Below are 23,221 nucleotides of genomic sequence, written 5' to 3' on the forward strand. Positions count from 1 at the left end.
CCTGAGTAAATTAATCCCTTCACTGTCTGCTGAACTAGCAGTGATGTTCTTCTCTGAGGGGGGTGGCAGGCAAAACAATACTGATGTCACTCAGTGCCCACCTATAGTGCTTCTAGACCTAAAATCACATTCAAAGTTAAAGATGCTCATAGAAGAGAGGTAAGAAGTAAAGTCCATGAAAATGTGCAATGTGCCACTAAATAAGTAAATGAGTTTGCTAATTCACTGAAGCAAAAGTCTGGGGGATATATGTAGGAATGGGTTTTAAAGATGTGTGATAATGATAGATGGAATATAAAACTGGAAAAGACTGAGTTTTCTGATATGGGAGCACTGAGTACAGATTCTAGGTTTAGAATGGAAGTTTGCACAGCCAAAATTTGTCATAAGATGGCCTATTGAAAAGAAGATGAAGATGTTTGATTTCTCTTGACTTAGTATTGACAAAAGGATTTTAAGGTTCAGGGAGACTGTGATGCTACAGAGGGTATGCTGGGCAAAGTGTAATCCTCCACAGTGGCAAGGCCAGATGTTTCCTTCACTTATCCTATAACATGAAAAATGTTGAAAGGGGCACCAGCACACTTGATGAACTTTATGGTTGTTCCTTTCTTGTGCCAGACCTTAGGGTTGTAAATACCACAGCTGAATTAGATTAAATGCAATGGGTTATAATTGGGTCCTGGAGTAGCAGGATTCAGGTGGCAACACTGAATAACCAGTGACAAGGATAAGCATTGTTATGGCAATAGAAGCACAGATGAAGCAATGTCAATAATGGCCTGACCCATAATGGGCAGCAGAAGCAAGGTGCTTTTTGTGGTTGCAAGTCTCATATGGAACTCTGAAACTGACTAATGGATTGTGTTTATAGAAATGTAATCATTAAGAAGCCTACTATGTTTTATATAATTTGTACAAGCGGATATATTATTGAAGAAACTCAAAAAAAGACTACATTGGATAGTGGCAATAAGAAATCTTGGCTCCTGAAACAATTTCTAGACGTGAACCTATTTGAAAACCCTAGGTCCCTTGAATGAAGGGATGTCAAAGGTCCTCTGAGGAAGGGCCTTGATGAAATACCTAAGAGTTTTATGGTTAGTTTTCTTCAATCCTTCTGCAGAGGGACACAAGTTCTTTTACACAGGTCATTCTACACTGGGGAAAGGAAGCATTCAGACTTTCTAGGGTATATGCTATACTGGTTCTAGGAAAATAATTGGTACTGATTATGGGAGGGCCCCAAAAGCAAATGTGGTCCACCAGTTAAAATAGGGGTTTATGGATATCAGATGACAGAGTGTTGGCAAAAATCTTATTCACAGCAGGTCCACTTGGTCCTGAAACTCATCGTGCGGTTATTTCCCTACTTCTAGAATGTATATTTGGGGTATATGTACTTAGAAGTTGGCAGAATTCCTATATTGGTTTTGTGAGAATTATTATGGTTGGCGCAAGTCAATGCAAGTCACTGAAGTTCTACCTACTAGGGAAAATAGTGAACAAAAGACAATATCACATTCCAGGAAGGACTGCAAATTTAGTACTACCATTGAGGAATTGAAAGATGCAGAGGTTGTGGTTTGTACTCCATCTCCCTTTAAAACTCTGATTGGGATTGCACAGAAGACAGATGGATCATGGAGAGTGGCAGTTGACTATTGCAAAATTAATCAAGTAGCGACACCAATTGCAGCTGATGTACCAGATGTGGTATCTTTACTTGAGCAGATTAACACATCTCCTGGTACATGGTATGCAGCTACTATACTAGCAAATGCCTTTTTTTGATACCTGTCCATAAGGACCACACAAAGCAATTTACCTTCAGCTGGCAAAGCCAACAGTATGATTTTACAAGTTTATCTCAAGGGCATATTAACTCTCCAGCACTGTGTCATAACTTAATTTGAAAGGATCTTGATCATCTGTCTCTCTTGCAAAATATAACATTGATCCACTATACTGATAAATTAAGCTGATTGGACCATGTGAGCAGGATGTATAAGCCACATTGGACTTGTTGGTGACACATATGGATTCTGAGAATGGGAAATAAATCCAAACAAAATTCAAGGGTAGAACTTCAGTGAAATTCCTAGGAGTCCACTGTGTAAGGCACAGATTTCTGTATAAAGTATATGTTATCATACCTGACCATTCCCATCATCAAGAGGAAGGCTTATTTGGACTGCAGAAGCATCATATTCCTTACTGGAGTATGTTATTTTATTCTATATATCAAGTTGGAAAGCCACTAGCTCTCAATGGGGCCTGGTACAGGAGAAGAGTCTTCAATAGACTGAAACTGCTGTGTAGGCTGCTCTTCTACTGGGACAAGATGATTCTGAAGACCTGGTGGCACTTGAGGTATCAGTGGTTAATAGGAAGGTTTCCTGGAGCCATTGGCACTTCCATATAGATGAATCACAAAGGAAACTCCACAAATTTTACAACAGAACTTTACCATCATCAGCTGACAATTGTTCTTTTAATGGATAGCTCTTGGCCGGCTATTGGGCCTTAGTGTAAAATGAATATTTGACAATGGGACACCAAGGTGTCAAGTGACTGGGGCTGCCTATAGTAATCTATATATTGTTTGTTCCTGCAAGTTATAAATTAGGATGTGCACAGCAGCAATCTATTATCAAATATAAGTGTTCTATATGTGATCTGGCCTGAGCAGGTCCTAAGGGCATAATCAAGTTATTGAAAGAAGTTGCCCAAATGCTTATGGTTTCTACCCCCATTAAAATCCCTTCTATTTCCAATCATGCTCCCATGGTCTCTTGAAGTATTCCTTATGGACATTTTACTGAGGAAGAATTAGGGCCTTTTTAAAATAAATATTTTTATTTCATGTGCAATGGTGTTTTACCCTGCATGTATGTTTGTGTGAGAATGTCAAATCCTGTGGAAGTGAAGTTACAGACTGCTGTGAACTGCCACATGGGTGCTGAGCATTGAACTAGAGTCCTCTGGAAGAGCAAGTAGTGCTTTTAGCCACTGAACCATCTCTTCAGCAATTAGGGCCTTTTGAACTGATGGGTCTCTTTCTGCATTCTATGCAAGCACTACTGAGAATCGAAAGCTGCATCATTTACAAACCCTTTCTGAGACAACCCTGAGAGATACCAGGGAAGGGAAGTCTTCATAGTAGGTAGAACTTTGGGCAGTATAGAAGTTTGTGCATTTTTCTTGGATAAAGAAATGTCCATATGTATAGTTGCTTGATCCATGAGATTTAGCCAATGGATTGGCTGAATGTCCAGGGATTTGGGAAGAACGTGTTTAGAATTTTTTTTTTTTGAGAAAAAATAAACTGGGAATAAGCACTTAAATAGGTCTTTTCAAATGGGCAAAGAATGTGAAAATGTTTGTCTTTAATGTAAAGTGTGTGTGTGTGTGTGTGAGAGAGAGAGAGAGAGAGAGAGAGAGAGAGAGAGAGAGAGAGACTTCAGTAGAGGTAAAAATAAAATAGTGGAATAGGATGGCCCATTTGTTGATAGGCAGTGTCTTTCACCATCATGCATTGTTATTTTCCACTAGGCCCATTAGCAGAATGGCTATTATAGCAGAAATTGAATTTGTGCATGGACTCAACAAATACACTAACCTAGGTGAATTTGTTACAGATGCTGCTAAGTGCCAGATCTGCCAGCAATAGAGACTAACACTGAACTAATATGATACCATTCCCAAGGGTGACCTGCCAGCTACCAAGTAGCAGTTTAACTACACTGGTACACTTTCTATGTGGAAAGGACAATTTAGTCCTACTGGAATAAATACTTATCCTGTTTATGGATTTGCCTCTTTTACACCTGATGTTTCTGAAAAAAAACTACCATATACAAACTCACAGAATGTCTCAGTCATTGTTATGGCATTTTATACAAAATTTCCTCTGACTAAGAAACTCATTTAATAGGCAGAGTAATGTTACAATTGGTCTACTCGCATGAAAGTCACTGGTATTATGTTGTCAACCATTCTGAAACCAGCTGACTTCATAAAAAGGTAGATGGCATTTGAAGACATAGTTTTAATTAGATGGCAGTAACCCAGAAGGCAAAAGCCAAGTCCTCCAAAATACATTATATGCTTTGAATTATTTTTCAGTATATGGTAATGTTCTCCCATACCCAGGATTCATTGCTCCAGGAATGAAGTAGTATAAATGGAAATGATTCCATTTGTTATCACCCCTAGTGATCCAGTAGGAAAATTTTTGCTTCCTGTTCCCACAACCATAATTTCTGCTGGCATAGAACTTTTGGTTCCAGATGGAGAATGTTCCTGCTAGGAGACACAACAAACATTCCATTGAGATGAGAGCTCAGATTTCTAACTGGCCCTTGTGGACATATGATGACCATTAGCCAACAGGCTAAGATAGGAGTAACAGTATTATAAGAGGTAATTGTTCCAGAATACTAGGGGGAAATTGCTACACTTCTCCATAATAGAGATAAGAAAGATTATGTCTGGAGTACAGAAGATCCATTAGGGCATCTTCTGTTGCTACCATGTTCTGTGGTCAAAGTTAATGTGAAACTATGACAACTCAGTTCAAAGCAGAATGACAAAGGGCACAGATCCTTCAAGAATAAAAGTATGCGTCACTTCTCCTGGATAAGAACTAAGATTAGCTGAAGTGGTTGCTGAGGATGGAGGAAATACAGAATGGGAGAGTAAAGGGAAGAAGATATAAATACCAGTTAATGCCATGTGACCAGTTGTAGAAAAATAACTGACTTTGTTTTGTTTTCGTTTGTAAATTAAGCATAATTAAGTAGATGTGCTTGTATAAACGTTGGCAAAGAATGGACAAAAGATATATGATCTTAGTTTTCAACTTGACTACATCCAGAATCAATTAAAACCCAAACAGCTTGGCACAACTGTGAGGGGCTTTCTTGATTGAATCATTTGAGTTGGGAAGACCAACCTTAAATCTGGGCCAAGTCTTTTAATGACAGGATGCATAAAATGACATGGAAGAAAGAAGCTTTTGATTTTGGTCTGCTTGCCCTCACTCTTACTGGTAAATCCATCATTCTTATTGCTGAGATATTCCTTCACTGGTATTAACACATACTTCTTTAGGATCACAGCATAGACTGAAGACTGGCAGCTCTCTAGGAATCCTCCAGGACTCTAGTACCAGACTGAGAGTGCTAAGACAAGGTTGAACAACTAACTAGCAGATAGATACCTGGCCTTTGAATCAAGAGATAATCTTTGTTGGAGTAGCCATATAACAAATAGCCTATATACCATTCTAAATCCCATGTTTAACAGATGAATATCCATTATATAAGCTCAGTTTCTTTAGAGAACATTGACAAATGCAAAGTAGTATTATCATATTGTTATAAGAAGTGATGAGGAGAGCATTTGTTAGAGGCAAAGTTCTACATTAGATAACCATAGGCCTGACTCAATGCAGCATTTTGGTCCTTCAAAGAGTGGCACAAGATTGTAGATAATTCATGAAAATATTTTTCTCTTACTTTAATCCCCCCACTCAGAACATGATGATTCTCATTTATTGACTCTGTAATTATGCTCTAGATTCTGTGCCTAGGTATTGAAGCTATAATGGAGAATAAGGCAGACCACACTTCTATCTAGTCTAGTGCTTACCAATACCTTTGGTGAGGTATGAAAATCTACGACTCTATGACTTAGACATATGACGAACAGTTGAAATGAACTGTGAGAAGTCTATACTGAAAGTAGCACAATATCAAACTGTTATTCAGGTCCTAAAGTAAGCGAACTATTAAATCTGTATTTTTCCTTAATAGAAAATTAAGTATTAATGAATGTTAAAGGACTGTCTTAGGAAAAGTGGAAAGGATTCAAAAACAAATAATATTCTGGTACTTCTGTAAAAACCTAGAAAACATATCTATTTATTACGTGTAACATGTGATAGATTTAAATTAGATTTAAAACAACACAAGCAAACCAACGGTGGCGCAGCGGCTAAGGTAGCTCCCTGCAGAGGGCGAGCCCATGCCCTTTGCTCTCTCATTCCCGGTTCGAATCCCACTTTCCCCCTGTTATTATGCCCGAGTTTCATGGAAAAAAATAGAAAATAAAAGCAGGCACCTAGTGACAAAGTCAAAATGAATGAAATGGGAAATACCCTCTGTAACAGAAGGAAAAGTCCTGTAACCTCTATCTACATTTGTGCCTCAGTTTTGGATTCATCTGGAAAAAGAGACAAAAGCAAAGAACCAATAACAACAAAAACTTTTCAAGGCCAAACAGCTGGGCAGTCATCTGTCTTGGCCGGGCGGTGGTGGCACACACCTTTAATCCCAGCACTTGGGAGGCAGAGGCAGGCGGATTTCTGAGTTCGAGGCCAGCCTGGTCTACAGAGTGAGTTCCAGGACAGCCAGAGATACACAGAGAAACCCTGTCTCGAAAAACAAACAAAACAAAAAACAAACAAACAAACAAACAAACAAAAGAACAACACAAAAGGGTTAATAGTACTAAAAAAAATTAATACTTGGTCTATGGATGACATGAAAGAAATCAATCTTCTTAGGCAAAATTCTGGAAATCCAAGTAGAACAACAAAGTGCCACTAAGTCATACTGTCTATTTGTGGGATTGACAGAATTGTAGGCATCTTTGACAGCACTTCTCAGATTCTTTTATGGCTGTATAACTCACCCAAATTAACAATTTCCCTTATTTAAGCTTGTATTCTCATTCAGAGCAATGAGGCTTAACTTACCCTAAAGTTTTTAATAATATTATGTCTATAATATCATCAATAATTGAAAGAACAGAAAGTGTAGGAAGGCAGAAACAAAATAAAATGCCACTGATACTAATTCTCTCACAGGGATAAGATTGCATCGAATCTGAACTACTGAATCCTATAAATCAAAAATATTTTAAGCATTTTTTTTATGTTTCAAATATAGAATGTATAAATTTAAGTTAATGAGTTAATGAGATCGATACCCTGCTAGGCATGCTTTCATGAATGGATGATATCAGTGGGAAATAAATAGCTCCATTTGTATGCAAACACAAAGTTAAATGAGTTGAAAATGATTTTTTTCTTTAAATTAACATGCATTTGGGGAAAAATGAAAAGCATTCACTCTCAAATTTTCTCTAAAATAGTATTAAATACTGCCATTCCTAGTTATTATCAATAACTAGGAATGCTCCTCTTACTGAGGAATGACAAAAATAAAAGCCTCATAAAATGATGACTACTTTATGCTTTTATTTTTTTCTTTGACCTTTTTGAGTTATTTGCAATTGATAACATGAATAAAAATGTGACTGTAAGGCCAAGATAGGAGCGTCTGGAGGAAAGGACCAAGGCTGTCTGCTAGAGAGCACTGGAAAGTTATGACAGCATCAGCATCAGATATAAACCATGTTAAAATTAAAGTCGTTCTAAATTCAAAACAAAATAACAGCAAAACAACATCATCATTATCAACAACAACAACAACAAAGCAGTTGTTTTATTTAGGGCAGAACCCCAAGACAAATGAGTGTTGTTCCTAATTGCACCTTCAGCTTCTCTTCATAAGTGAAATATACACATTAAAAGAGACAAGCAAGGCACTATGTGACCACTAGACTAATCTCTGACAATTCCATTTTTCAGCCATATGTGTTACTTGTTCGTCTACTAGAGTCTTTTTTCTGCACTATGCATGTGTCATAACTGACTGAGGTAAAAACAACTTGTCGTTGAATATTTGGAAACACTTGCCTTGAGCAGAATCAGCTGGAGCCTCCATGTCACAACAAACAGGAGAGAATTTAAAACCTGTAATATTAAATGTTTATTAATTAATCTTTGCCCATGTTCCCTGAGATTCTTCAAATTTCAACATGAATTTTAAAAAACATAACAGCATTTATGAAAAAAACTCTATGTCCCCGAATATTCCTCCATTAAAACAAATATTCCGTAGTATTGAGTCATAAAAAAAATCAATCTTACTTAATTCTACAATTTTTCAACACTCCTAAAAGAAAGGTCCCATAGACAATCATATACAGATAGAAATATGATAAAGTCTACAATGGAAAATTATTTATTGGTGTATGCTTCAACTGAATGTAGTTAACTGAAATTCTTTATGTGAGGGGTTATAAGCAGCTTGGCAGAGATGAAGATATCTCAAAGAGGCAATTATGTCTTTCAATCTGACTATCAACTACTGAAACAATAGAATCTCATGCTGGAAGAAGGGACAGGCACCAACCAGAGGAAGAACTTTTGTCTGCTAGAAAGCGATTTCAAACAGTTCTGAGGATTGGCATAAAGAACAGAATATGATCTTTACATTTAAATTCTATTTGTACAGGTACATATTATGTAATATATTATGGAGTATATTTTCTACTACCTTCTTTTCTCAATGCAGCTCTCCCTGCCTCTTTGTTCCCCTAAAAAAGGTTATTTCCATTTTCATATAATACATACATATATACTCTTATGTGATTATATAAAATCTAGGCACCTCAAATAAGGGAAACCAGATCGCTTCTTGGCCTTTTCACTAAGATCAAATGAGAGAAAACACCGTATTTGTCATTTTGAAATGGGTTGAATTCACATATTATGCTAGCATAAATGTGAATGATAAAGAACTCATATCAAATTTTGACAAAGAAAATGATGGATAGACTATATTAATTTGATTAATATTCATTTAATATGCCCATTATGAAATTGCTGTTTTGGTTAGAGGCAGAGGGACACCAACCCTTTCTTCAAAACTCAAAAGGAGAAAACATTTCATTTTCTAAAATGTATAAGGAAATAATATATAATTACAACATAATGATATTGCCGTTAGTACTTATTGTCTGGCAAATGACTGGTGTCTTTAAAATAATTGTGTTTGTGAAATAATTTCATTCTAATGTGGTTAATGTGAATCTGTTTATAAACTCAGCAAGTTAATTTGGATCAAAATAGAGAGCCCCTACAGAGAATATGCATGCTATATAATTGTTCATCTCCTTGTTCATACACTGATGTAAAGCTAAACCACATGAAATGAGTACTTCCTATAATAAATCCCACTGGGGTAGCTCTGGAAAATAAAAATGAAAATAAAAGGTGAGTAATGAATAAGACATTTACAATATTGTTGACTACATGAGATAATTTCTCTTGAGGGTTCCCCAGAAATGAAGACTATTTTGTGTCGTTATAAATAAATGTGTCTATTTGCTAGATACAGAAGTATCCTCCTTGTTCCTGGGACCTGCTATCTTTTATTTGTATTCTGCATGCTAAATGAAAGATGGGCCAAGGACAGAAGTGATAACAAAGCCAAAATGCAGATGTAGTTTTCTTACCATTTTCCCCGTCAGACTTCCGTTCATGGTCAGTGTCAGTCAAGGACAATGCAGAGTTGGCCCTACTGGACAGACAGGAACTATGTTCTGACTTCATGCCTCTTATCCACATTCTGAGTGCATGGTCAGGTGATGCAGCACCTTCTGTCTCTGTGTCCACATCAGATCCAATCTCCAGCTGGTAGCCATGCCGAGAAACACTGTGCATGTCTGTTTGGTAGCCAGAGCACAAAGTAGGAGGTGTTTCACAGAATTCTATCTCTGGAAAGGAAAAAAGTTCAACAAAAAATATATATGAGTATATTTTAAAAACCCACTAACTTTCACTTTTCTTGTCCTCATGTTTCCCCTACCCCATTGCTAGTAATTATGAGTTTTTGCAAAGTTAGAATTCTGGCCTTTTATTTATGGTAGTTAGGACTCAGTGCTTATTTTGCACTTCTGTTACTTAAAATTATGCTCCCGTTGATTCTTACAAGGTTCTGGGGGGAAAATGCATTCTCAAAATAGCTTATAGCTACAATTTTTTGGTTGCACAAAATATAATGAAATAAGCGAGTACAATAAGTATAAAGTGTAGAGATGTCCTCTAAAGCAATTTCTTTTCTAGAAAGAATATGTGATCTACACAGCACACCTATGCTTAAAATAACAAAATGATTAGTTTTTCTGAGTATGTCATATATATTATATGTAACCTAATAAGTAATATAAAACCGAGAAAAACAAAACATTCAAATAAATTTTTCAAACATGCTAAAGTCTAAAATTACGAGCAACTAATGTTATTTCCACTGTCTTCAAATGAGTTTAAGGTATACTTTTGCCAATTATTTTGTTTTGTTTTAAAGCTGGAGAAGGCTTGTATTATAGCTTAAAAGAAAACTTTCAGGGTGCACAAACTATAACATCAAACAGCCTGGAGGAGGAGAGAGAAGAGGAAGAGGAAGAGGAAGAGGAAGAAGAGGACAAAGGAGGAGGAGGAAGAAAAAAGCCATTCCCTTTGATTTAAGCCTGCATGGACTGCCACAAGGCAGGGAGGAGGCCTTTAGGGAAAGAATAAGGAAGCTCATAGTGTTAGGGTAAACAGAACAGAGATAGAAAAAAAAAGTTAAGGCTTTTTGGATAATTCAGAGAAGGTAGATTTAGGAATATGATTGGCTGAAGTTGTAGAACAGACTGGGAAGGTATGATGAGGAGAGAAAGCACGTTGTCTTAGTTAAGGGATAATTTTTTCTTTGCTCTTAAAAAAAAAAACAAACAAGAAAAACATACAAGTTAGGTATTGTACCATGGCAGTGCTCCATGGTTTCGATTTTCTCCTTTTCCTCCCAAATTTTAGAATTTTAAACAGAATCTTAGTAATCATGTCATTTAATAGTTGAGAAAATAAATTCCAGTATGCTGATGGCATTTTTCCATGAGCCTATATCAAAAATCAAAAGCCTCTGTATTTATTTATTTATTTATTTATTTAGCTACAATACCCAAGGTGAGCAGTATTTCTCCTAGACACTGGTGAAGCCCCAGTAACCTACTGCATGAATATCTGACATTCTGTCTTAAAGTCAATTTATATTCAATTATGGCAAGGTGTCAAAAAAGGGAAAAGATGCTTTAACAATCCCTAATAATTTAATGAAAAATGACCACATGCCAAGACATATCATCTGAAATGTCCATGTAATACTTAGATAACGTAATCCGGGGATGTAGTACACTATATAGGATTTTCTCAGACTGACATCAGAGACAGGGTATGTCAATTGTCCTGGAAAGGGCTTTACTGATTGCATCTAATCCATAGTGCATATCAATAAAATGCAAACTCTAACATGAATTCAATTCTTTGAATATAGAATATGTTTGATCTTATACCACATACTAGAGAAAATTCAGAATAGGAATTTATTTGTCATAGTAACTATTTCTAGGATGCAAAAACAAAAACAAATTATGAAATACGGGTTTTAGAAGCCAATGTGTAATGCTTGTTTTAGTAGTTGTTATGTTCCTAGCGCTGTGCTTTGTGAAACTGATATTACAAATAAATCTGTTATAATGTACTAGGAAAGTCAATAACAATTAACCCTTTCAGAGTTAGAGATTACTTCTCAGAATGCTACTTTATGACTTCACGAATTAGCTTCTCTCAAAATCTTTGTAGTTTTCTACTAGAATCTATGTCAAGTCTGAAGAAATGTTGTTTTAAAGATACATAGGGTTTCAATTCTCAAACACAAAAATCTCATTAAATCATGCCTTTTCTGAAATAAAGTTTAAAAGTTCATTTTACTTAATGCAAATCTTACAAATTTTGGAATATTTATATGCTAATTTCACTATGATTCTTTACTGAATACTATGTTGGTAGTGCCACTACAGACACTTGCTAAAATGTAAATAAAGAATATATTCAATTTTAAAAAAAAGATTCTCTGGATTTACCCTGGGGGTGGGGAAGAAAATGTTATGTAGTCTTTTAAACACAATTTTGTTCCTTCCCCAGGAATTCCAGTTCTCAAACTTTTCTGCCTCAAAATCACCTGGATTAAAACATAGATTGCTTACGCTCACTCCCTCCTTACTCTCTGGTTTAATGTCTAAAATAGCTGGTATGTAGTTGGACTACACAGTTTGCATTAAAAGGCTTTTAAGGTGAGGCTTATAGTCATCATAGGAAACATAGTTTGAAAACTTCTACCCTAGAGATTTCTCTGAAATAGGTGAAGGAGAGCAGTAAATTCACAACCACGGCACTACCACAGATTTTGTTGTGCCTGCTTGAACTCTGGAGACAAAGAGAGAAAATATCTATTCTGAGTGGCTGTGAAGTACCTCCATATATTTTTCATAGATCCAGGGAACTAATTAAGAAACTTAGTTACCCCCAAAATTGGTGTATATTTACTTTCACTCAAGTGATAGCACATGAGATGTGACTTTCCACAGATTTTTAATATGAATATCAGAGTCATGGCATTTATTGAAAAAGGATGAGCAAATGCAAATAAATAGATGATCATTTGCCATTCTAGGTTAATAAAACACTGGAATAAGATTTTTCCCCAAAGGGGACACTGACATGTATAGCCAGACTCCATTTTTTGTTGAAGAGATTTATTTTTTCAACTCAAAAGGAAATTTGAGCATTGATTTGTTCCCTTCAGAGTAAATGTCATTTAAGATTATCAAAACTTGCACAGGATAACCAATTTCTTTTTTGTTGGAATTATATGTCATTTCAAAAGCAAAAGCTAAATCATAAATATTGCAATTAAGTAAGTTAGACAACCTAAACTTAAAAAGATAAGCAAGATATGAGTTTTCTTTTTATAAAGTATTAAAAGAAAGAGTGTGTGAAGGGTCAGAGAAAGATAGAAATATTTTAATTATCACCATAAATGATGTTCACTGAATTGCCTTACTTTCCTTTCTAGAAGTCAATGTTATCATTGCAGAATATTTCCTTAAATATACAAAAGTCTGCATTCTGCTTAAAATTCCCATAGGATGCATTATTTAACAAGCATGTCAATGTACCCTCAGTGGTTGTTTTTAGCCTTACACATATAACCTTGTTACTTAAAATGCTGTACATTCCCTAGAGGAGATAAAGTTCAACTGGGTTTATTATAGATCTGTTCTTAACAAAGAGCTATCTACAAGAGAAATAAATGTATACTCTTAGAATATCTATGATTTACACGTCTAGACTGGTAACATAAGAAACTAAATTTCAAGAATGAAATAGTGTAAAGATGTTCAAGTAAGGGTATCTGCAGTCTTATGAATATGTTTCTAATTTTCATTCTCAGGAAAATGTAGTCTATGTTCTTTCAAGAGAGTAGAAGAGTGAAAGTGTAATTTTTAAAACAGATAATTGTTTTGAGGAGACATTTCACAATAAACGATATAAGAATAGCTAATAAATGAATAAAAAGATTATTATTAGTTATCAGGAAAATATAAACTAAAACTACAATATGATACAACCACATTGTCTAATATAGATTACAAACGCACAAACCAACAAAAACTAAAACAACACAAGAAATCCTTTAGTGTCTTGGCATTCTATTGCTGTGAAGAGACATCATGACCAAGACACTCTTATGAAAGAACATATTTCTTTGTGAACTTGCTTTCAGTTCCAGAAAATTAGTCCATTATCATCATGGCAGGGAGCATGGTGGACAAGGAGGCTTTTGTCATAGAGAAGTGTCTAAGAGATACACCTTGATCCACAAGCAGTGAAAGGGAGAGAGACATTACGTCTGGCATGGGCTTTAGAAATCTCAGACCCCCCCTCCCCCAGTGACACATCTTCCAACAAGGCCACTCCCACTCACCAAGACCATACCCCCTAATCTTTTTAAACCTTGCAAACTGTTCCACACTCTGGTACCTAAGCATTCAAATATATGAACCTATAAGGGACACTGTTAAAAAGAATTGCACTCATCAAAAGCTAATAATTGTGGAAAGTAACTACAAGACTTATACACTGATGACAAAAATAAAATGGTATGCTATTTTGGAAAATATTCTAGTAGTTTTTCATTGATTAGATGTGTACTTACCAGGAGAGACATTGTACTCCTGGACACTAATCATAGAGATATTATAACTTAGGTTTACATTAAAATTTTATATAAATTCGTTTATTGGAGCTTCATTTTTGTAATAGCTAAAAAGTAAAAATGATGCAACTGTCTCTAAAGAGGTAAGTAAATAAACCAACTGTAATATATCTACATAGTGAAATATTAATCACTTCTAATAAAGGAAGGGATTTTTGATGTACAGAAATGGATTAAGAATCCAAACAACTACACCAAATAAAACAAAGTAGACAATAATGTACATCCTGTTTTTCCAATTACTAAGAGTCTAAAAATATGTAAATGAACATATGGTGATTATTTTTCTGCTACTGTGTTAAACACTATGACCTAAAACAACGTCAGGAAGAAAGGGTTTATCTCAAATTATGCCTCCACAGCACAATCCATTTTTCAGAGAAGGTAGGGTAAGCATTTGAAGTACGAATTGTGGGGAAGGATGGAGCTTGCTGGCTCACTTACTTTCAGGATTGGGTTTAGGTAGCTTTCTTATAGAGCCTAGACTGACCTGCCTAAGGATGGTGCTTCTCACAGTGAACAGAGCCCACCCGCATCAATCAACAATCAAGATAATTACCTATAGGCAGGGTCACAGAAGAATCTGATTTTAGTAAGCCCTTAATTTGAAGTTCTTCTTCTCTAATGACTTTTGGTTGTTTCATACTGATAATTAAAAATTAACCAGGGGAGACAACAATTTCAGAAATAGTAAACCATACTTTGGGCATGGTTGATTTATTATATTTTCACTATACTTCTATATAGTGTTTCTGATGAGATTGTATATTAAAAGTCATGAAGATACTGAAGGGATTTCAAGTCAATCTATCTTTACAGATGAAGTCAAGAGTCTCAGATCTGGAAGCTGTTGAACATGAAAAGAATTATTTTTTCTTTACTTATATCTAAGCCAAGAGGCCATCAAGGTTAATAGCCCCTCTAGGGCTCAATATTTTCATAGAAACATTAAATGACTCAAATTTAGATAGAAAATACGAAGAAACTGATCATTTCTTAGCCTTCCACAGCTACATGAGCATCCACTAGTTGAGGATCATCAGACTAGCTTGAAACATTCCGATATATTAGATCACCGTAGGCTATCTGTATTGATGAAAAGAAATCAATTACTTAAATACTGAGGTGCTGAATAAATTGAAGTACAGTCTTTTCTGTCTGAATGCAGATGTTGATTTTTAGGTGGCAAGTCTGGAAAAGTCATTTATGGAACTAGAACAGGACAGTAATGATATCTACGTCACCATTTTTATAGACTTACTATTTCTAAGCTTTTGAATGGTTCAAGAATTTATTATCCTTAAAATTCTACCCACCAACATTCCAAGAATCTTCAAGGCAGCATAATCTAGACAAATACTGGGAGGTCAAGGGCTATGGTTATTTTAGATATGACTTGACATTTGGAGATTTAACATGTAAAGAGTATAGATTATTTACAAAATAATGGGTGGTGATGAAATTATTGTCTTTAATTTCTGTGTCATGATAAATCTTTTGAGTAATATAGAAATAAAAGTTAATTATTTATGTAGTTTTAAAGAATAAGTCACTTGAGGAAATTCAGACTCTTCAATTGTAAAATTAAATATCTAAATGTCTACTTGTTCTACGCCTCTGTAATTATATTCTGAGACTCTTAGGACAAAATATTACTGGTCTACAATCAAACAGAAACTTTTTGTGATGAATAGGCACACATAGAAGCTAAATAAGTTCTTGTGTTATCATTAGAAATCTCAGGGCATTAGAAGAATTGATGTAACCTAGGTAATCAGTGAGAATCTCAAAATTATTAATAGATATAATAGTTAAAATATTAAATGTGAAACAGCAACTGTGTAAATGCTTACTCAGTAAACATAAAATTAGCAGTTTACAATCAGGCTATTGCAAACAGGACTCCATTATAATGAATTCACACAATTGAAAAAGTATTATTGACCACTTAATAATCCATTACTGGTTCTAGGGAATATGCAATGGTTTATTCCAGGCTCTAGTAAGAAATACAAAGAAAGTAATTAGCAATCCTCAATATGAGACAAATAATTTTCACTACTGGAAAGCATTTTCTATTTCTCAGCTTGAGGGCTTTCAGAAGAAAATGATATCACATTTACAAACAAATCAGTTCATGTGTCTGTGCTCCTACACAGCTTCACTGAACACCCACTCAATTTTAAGTCAAGAAAATAAAACCAAGCAGCCTTCCTTGGTTCTTCCTGGTCTTAAAGAATTAGTCCAATTTTTAATTTCCTTTTCTGTTTATGAAAAACCTTTATCAATTGTTTGCTGCTACACAAGGCAGTGAGCAGAGTGAGTTTGCGACTCTGTGTCATGTCCTTTGCAAAGTTCCACAGAGAGTCTTTCTAAAGGCCCTAGTGATAGCAAAGTAATAAAGGCACATCATCCAAACCTGACCTTTAGTTTCAGGATGAGGGCTCATCAGCCTTTTCGGGGGTGGGGTATAGGAGAGGGAGAGAGGGAGTGTTCTAAAAGTATAGGATTGGGAGTATGTGGTTATCAGAAAAACATAAATAAAATAACAGAGCTTCCTGCAACCTAATCTTCTCTTTGCATTTCCAAGTGCTGATTATGCTGTATTTCACTTTCAAGATCTCGCCATCTGTTTGTTATACTGAAAGGGACACTAGCAAATCCCTGTAGGGTTTAAACCCGGAAATATAAACAGTTATCATTTGGAACAAACTTTGCTATTGCCTACCTGGCAGCATCCCAGAACATAGTTAAAAAAAAAAAAAATCAGTCTGAGGCCAAAAAGAATGTTCTCAGAAGTACAGTGAAACCCAAGTCTGTAAAATAATGCCCATATCAAAGAAGCCCAGCAAATAATTTTATCAAGTCAAATGGAAGAGTGATGGGATAGGAGTCTGGCAGAAATCTAAATGAACTGATTACACTTAGAGATAGAGCAAAATAGTCATCAGTCTAGAGAGAGGAAAGATAATTGATGTGGTAGTAAGCAAATGATAACTATTTCCTCAACTAAATTTTACCTTTGAGATCCTTTCCTTTTAGAATGTAGTCACATAAGATAACAGAACTTGCTTAGAAAGTACTGTAACAGCTGAGAGAGTGAAAAGGAGAGATGCCTGCTGTAGAGCCTTATGACAAGAGCCTGGAAAAGAAATCGGGGACCCTAAAAGATAGTGGGATGTCCAAGACTACAGCAGAAATTTGATCATTGAGAACTTGCACACACTGCCTTTATTTCAACATTTGAACAAGACAAGGACTTCCTGGCTTAAATGAGAAATTTTCAGGGCTACTGAACACTGCAAAAACGTGGTGTTCAATGGCCCTAAAAATTTCTCATTTCTTACCTGTGTTGGTCCAATTTTCTGGCTACTCATAACACTTTGTTGCCTGCATCCTTATTGTTCACAGTGGTCTTCCAGGTATTGTTGTGTGTTTCTATTATGCTCACTAAGCATGTGAATCTATTTGCTCATTGTGTTCTGTTTGTGTGTCTAAAATTTTAAACTACATTAATCTATTGTACAAATTCCATGTAGAGAAGTGACACTGTTGATGATACTTTCGAGAGCTTCACACACATACTCATAAAGGCAGACAATATGAATTCTGAAATGTTCCATAGCTCTCTGATAGCATTTGTTTTGTGACGAATGAGTAAGATGTCAAGATAGAACCTGAGACAATGCCCATGAGAGACTACTGAATAAATTACATTCCACTGGATTGAGGGATTCTTACTAACACCTTTCAAAGACACTCCATTTATGTTTGCCTCTGTGGTGCCAAGAATCTAAGATACTTCTTTTCTCTTTTTTTTGATCTCTAATGTATCTGATATACATATGCATTCTGTCTTGGCATCCTGATGAGGTTTTCTTTAAATTTCCTCAATCCCAGTAATTTTACCTTTCATGTTAGCACTTCGAACCTTACTACATACTCTTAAACATGGCTGTATATTTTCCATTATTTATATCATATATTGTCTCTTGAATTAAACTGTTTCCTACTATATAGTATAATATCTTCTAAATTTTTGACACCTCTCAATCACCCTGAGGTAACCCAGACCCAAAAGGACATGTATGGTACGTACTCACTGTGAAGTGGATTCTAGCCAAATGTACCACATACCCATAATACACTCCAAGGACCCTAAGAAATTAAACAAGAAGGAAGGTCCAAATGAGGATGCTTAAATCCCACTTAGAAGGGGGAACAAAATAATCATGGGAGACAGAGGGAGCAGAGACCTGGGTGGGAGAAGAAAAAGTGAAAGGGGAGGGGAAAGGGGACAGGATCAGGTATGGGGGTGGGCAGGAAGAGGTTCAGAGGGCCTGGAGAATGAATGGAAATATGCTGCTCCCTGGGGTGGGGTTGTTGGAAACCTCAAGTAAGTCTCAGAGACCTGGGATGGGGGAGGCTCCCAGGACTCAATGTGGGAGACTTTAGCCAAATTGCGGAAGAGTGGGAATATAGAACCTGAAGAGACTAGCTCCAGTAGTCAGAAAGGATCTCCAGTGGACATAAATTCCACTCACAAAACTTTCTACTCAAAATGCTCCTGTCTAAAAGAAATGCAGGGGCAAAAATGGAGGAGAGACAGAAGGAATGGGCAATCAGTGATCACCCCAACCTGGATGGAAATCTGTCCCTGACACTATTACTGATGCCTTGTTGTGCTTGTAGACAGGAGCCTAGCATGGCTGTCCTCTGAGAGGCTGTACCAGCAGCTGACTAAGACAGATGCAGATAATCACAGCCAACCTTTGGACTTAGGTTGGGGACCCCTGTGGAAGAGTTAGGTGAATGATTGAAGGAAATGAAGCAGATGGCAACACCATAAAAAGACCAAGAGTGGCAAGTAACCTGCACCCCTGGAGCTCCCAAAGACTGAGCCACCAACCAACGAGCATCCAAGCGCTGGTCTGAGGTCCCTAGCACTTATGTAGCAAAGTGCTGTCTCATCTGGCCTCAGTGGAAGAGGATGTGTCTAATCCTGTAGAGAAGTGATGCACCAGAGAAGGGGAATACAAGGGGTGCCCTCTCAGAGGTAAAAGGGAGTGGTAATGGGGGTAAGAACTCTTCAAGGGACTAATGGGATTGTGGGCAACATCTGGCACGTAAATAAAATAATTAATTAATAAAAAAAAGCTGTGTGCTGATGGTTCATCAAAAATAAAGTAGATTTTAGGTATTTATAAGGGCCCTGGGAATGAGGATTGTTTTTATAAATGCAAGGTTGAGTCTGAAATGTGTTTACCTGACTAAGTTCAGACATTAGATCATAAGCTTAACTCCTAGCTCATGGAGCTAGGCTTCATAGAGAAATCTACATTTTCAGATTTTCTGGCTTTATTTCATCTCTTTTTTAATATATAAACTATAACAGTTCTAGGCAAACTAAACACAAATGAAGAGTTTATCTTCCTAGTTTTAGGTCCAAGTGCAAGTAAATAAAGTATATATCATGTCATTTTCTCTTAGTGTGAGTGTTTAGAACTACAACTGGGCTTTATGGCCAGGGGTTGAGATACCAATATTATAAACACAAAAATAGTAACTATATAGGTTGATAGATATTTTAACTAGTTTACCTGTAACAATTATCTCACTCTGAATATAAATAGCAAGACAAGTATATCAAGACCTCCTCATGTTTATACATAATAAATATATAATAAACAGAAAAAAGATGAATGTGAACTGTTGTATGATCTTTATAAAACTATATAAGTGAGATCACTTCACATCTCAAAAAAATTCTAGGCAATGAATTATAACGCATTACAAATTTTAAATCAAATGTAAATATGAAAGAACTCTTTAAAGGGTTAATATCATGACTAATAATCATAATCTATACTAAATGGGTTTGCTTAACAAAAATGCTTAGTAATTCAATTAGAAAGCTGTTATACTAAATTGTCTATGAATTTTCAATAACTTATACTCTGCAAATTTGACAAAAAGGAAAGGACTAACTATGGATTCAGGGGAAAAAAACAATTTATAACAACACTAGACTAATGTAGAGTAAGTCTTCTGGATAATTTGATGGAAACAATGTCAAAGGAGTGCCATTTGTCATGAGTTGTCAAATGACTGCTTAGGTAAAATCTTCAGAAATACACCTTAGAAATATACCCTAGAAATATACGTAGAGTATAGTACTGGAGGGATTCACTGAAACCAGTTAAAAGGACTGAGTAAAAGATGTTTATGCTTTTCTGAAAATAGAAACTTCTTTTGTCTTTCTTGTTAGTCAGTTTCATGGGATATACAATACAGAGATCATCTTGCCAGTGAGTTTATAAAGCATCTGATGATATAACTCTCTAAGTGGATAAAAGTTGAGTAAATAACTCTTTGGACCCTCATCAGAAGTTTTGCATTTGAAACCCCTTTAATGTAAAACATTAAATTATGGCTAGGACTTATGGCTAAGGCCAGAAAAAGCTGACAGATAGTATATTCTTAGGTTTGTTCCAGCACTTGTTTAAATAACTGATTATATTTTTTAAAAGACACCTTGTCTACTGGACTACTAAACCAAAGGACATAAGAATTTGGAATTTCTCAGAAAACCTTATGCCCTGAGAAGAAAAGACTAGGACATCCAGAATGGAAAGTCTTCTTTTCAGGAGTTATACAGTGTTATTGAGACTGTGGTAGGTCAATGGTATATGGGACACACCTGGACCTAGACTTTTAAGATGTAAATATCCAAAGCCTGCTCTACATACTTTACCCTCACTACAGGACACAGATGAAGGATGCGAGGGGTTCAATGGATCTCTTTGTCCCTATTCCTTATGGTGGCACATTTATTAAACCTCATTTTCTACCTTTTATCTAATTAATTTGGCTGCTCCAATTGGCTTATAAAGGACAGGTAGGCAGTCATAGCTTCCTGGGACACAAATTTTGACCCCAGGTTGGGTAGCTAGAGATGATTCCATTTTAGTCTTGTTACCATGGTTTTTAAGGTAGGTTGAGAGCAAATTTGGTTTTAGAATTAGTTAGAACTTCATATCTAGTTAAATGTTTACTTGGAATATAATAAGATGTTCTACCATCTATATTTACCAAAGAGAGGTTAAATTGCATATGAATATAATAATGTATATTTCAATGCTTGTTGCAGGCTTGTTTTGGAGACATGAAAGATGGCAACAACACAAAAGGCCATCAACAGAAGAAGAAATCAAACTATATGCATCCACATAGTTGAATAGTACTGAGACATAAAAGGGAAGAAAATTTATTTACACATACAATGGCAAATAATATTAAATATTTATAGTGGATAAATATGAAAATAATTATTTTGAGTTAAAGAAGCAAACAAAGCCTGACATGGGGCATGACAACAGTTTGCAAACTGTGTATGTGGAAGCAATGGGATCATAAATTTGATGCCAATCTAAGCTACAAAATGAGGCCATTATCTGTGATGGTTAGCATAGTCTGTCAATCTGATAGAATTTAGAATGACCAAGAGGCAAAGTTCCAAGTACATTTGTGAGGAATTATTTAGATTAGGATAGGATCTGGCAATGCCTGTGAGGTATCGCTTATACCGGGTTAATAGAAATGGGAAGACCTACTCTCGCTTGTTTCTTGTTCAGAATGAAATGGAAGAGGCCCACTGAGTGAGAGCATTTATCTCCCGCTACTTCTCGACTATGCATATAATGTTCCAGCTACCTCCTGATACTCAAGATGCCAGGACTTGCCTGCCATGATGGATTGTGCCCTGGAATTTTACACAAAATAAGTCTTTCCTTAAGATTCTGGAATTATTTTAAATTCTTTGAGAATTCTCTGAGGCTATATTGGCTCATATAACCTGTTAGTTCCCTCTTCCATGAAGTACCTTGAGCTTTGGGGAAAGGAATGTGATAAGTATGTCACATTTATGGTTGGACACTCTATAGTCTCCTATTCTCTGCATGGATCTCTGTATTAAATATCATTTACTGTAAAGAAATTTCAAGCTGGAGAGATGGCTCTGAGGGTAAGAGCACTGACTGCTCTTCCAGAGGTCCTGGGTTCAATTCCCAGTTACCGATGATGACTCACAACCATCTGTAATGGGATCGAATGCCCTCTTCTGGTGTGTCTGAAGAGAGTGCCAGTGCACTCATACATAAAATTAAAAAAAAAAAAAAATCTTTAAAACAAAGAAGCTTCTTGGTTGAGGGGTGTACTAATAAGTCACTAGGAGTAATTTTAATGCCATGTCTATTGAGGAGAATAGTAGTAGTAGGTTTCCCCTAAGGCTAATGACATACCTAGCCATATTAGGTTCTTGTCTCCATGAAAAGTGGCAGGAATGGGCTTCTTCTAAATACTATGGTCTTTATAGCTAATCAAAAAGTGGCTGGTTACTTTCATAACATTTATGCTACCATTTCACTATTCCACCAATGGGTATATCTTCTCAGGAGGATAGCTTACAGCTCACAGTCTGGTCAGGTATTTTGTTGCTACATCAAGGAAAGTAAATAATCCACAGAAGGGTGATAAGTGTGAGGCCATCCTTATCTATATATTAGAGCCATATCCAAAACATAGCAAAACAACATAAAAAGAAAATTCAGACAAAATGTCTAAGTACTCCAGGATTCTGTTTATGAGAAATTATAGAAGATGCAAACTAACCCATGGTGACAGAAAGCAGATTAGTAGTTACTTGCTGGTGGGTAAATAGAAATAGGAAGCTAAAAAGACAATACAGAAAGACACGAATAAAATTTGGGGGAATATCTAGGCTCACTCATAGTATTTTCAGGATTATGTACATATACCAAATTCATAAATTTCATGTTAATTATATTTTAACAACAAAATGGTTTGGAAAACACACGGGGATGATTAAAATATTATCTGCTTACCTAATTCAAATGTTCTGGTAAAACACTGGGAGCTATATAACAAAGTACCCAAGTTTATAGGACAGGATAATGGATTTTGTTTCACAAACTGCCCTGAATGAGAGGAATGACAGATTCTTTTCAAAACTTTTGTCATTTGCTTTCAGTTACTCCTGCAAAGTCAGGACAGCTGAAAAGCTGTATGCTGAAATGTTAGGCTAATGAATGCTACCGTGACTAACAAATTCAGTTTTATTCTATCCATGACAAAGAGGATTTATGGACCCTCAGTGATAAAGTACCATGACAGACCACATAGATTTA

The 23,221-nt window shown here is 35.9% G+C and overlaps 1 protein-coding gene across 1 annotated transcript in view; it reads right to left on the reverse strand.

The window, feature by feature from the left end:
• The window catches only part of Tenm1 (teneurin transmembrane protein 1), a 748,830-nt gene that overhangs the window by 447,064 nt on the left and 278,545 nt on the right, over positions 1-23,221 (reverse strand). Inside the window, exons 5-6 of the mRNA XM_034485178.2 lie at positions 9,373-9,633; positions 7,769-7,825 (exon numbers count right to left, since the gene is read on the reverse strand). Coding sequence (XP_034341069.1) covers positions 7,769-7,825; positions 9,373-9,633 — 318 coding nt within the window. The remainder of the gene's footprint in view (positions 1-7,768; positions 7,826-9,372; positions 9,634-23,221) is intronic.

Source organism: Arvicanthis niloticus, chromosome X, assembly GCF_011762505.2.
Source record: "Arvicanthis niloticus isolate mArvNil1 chromosome X, mArvNil1.pat.X, whole genome shotgun sequence".
Classification (NCBI taxonomy): Eukaryota; Metazoa; Chordata; class Mammalia; order Rodentia; family Muridae; genus Arvicanthis; species Arvicanthis niloticus.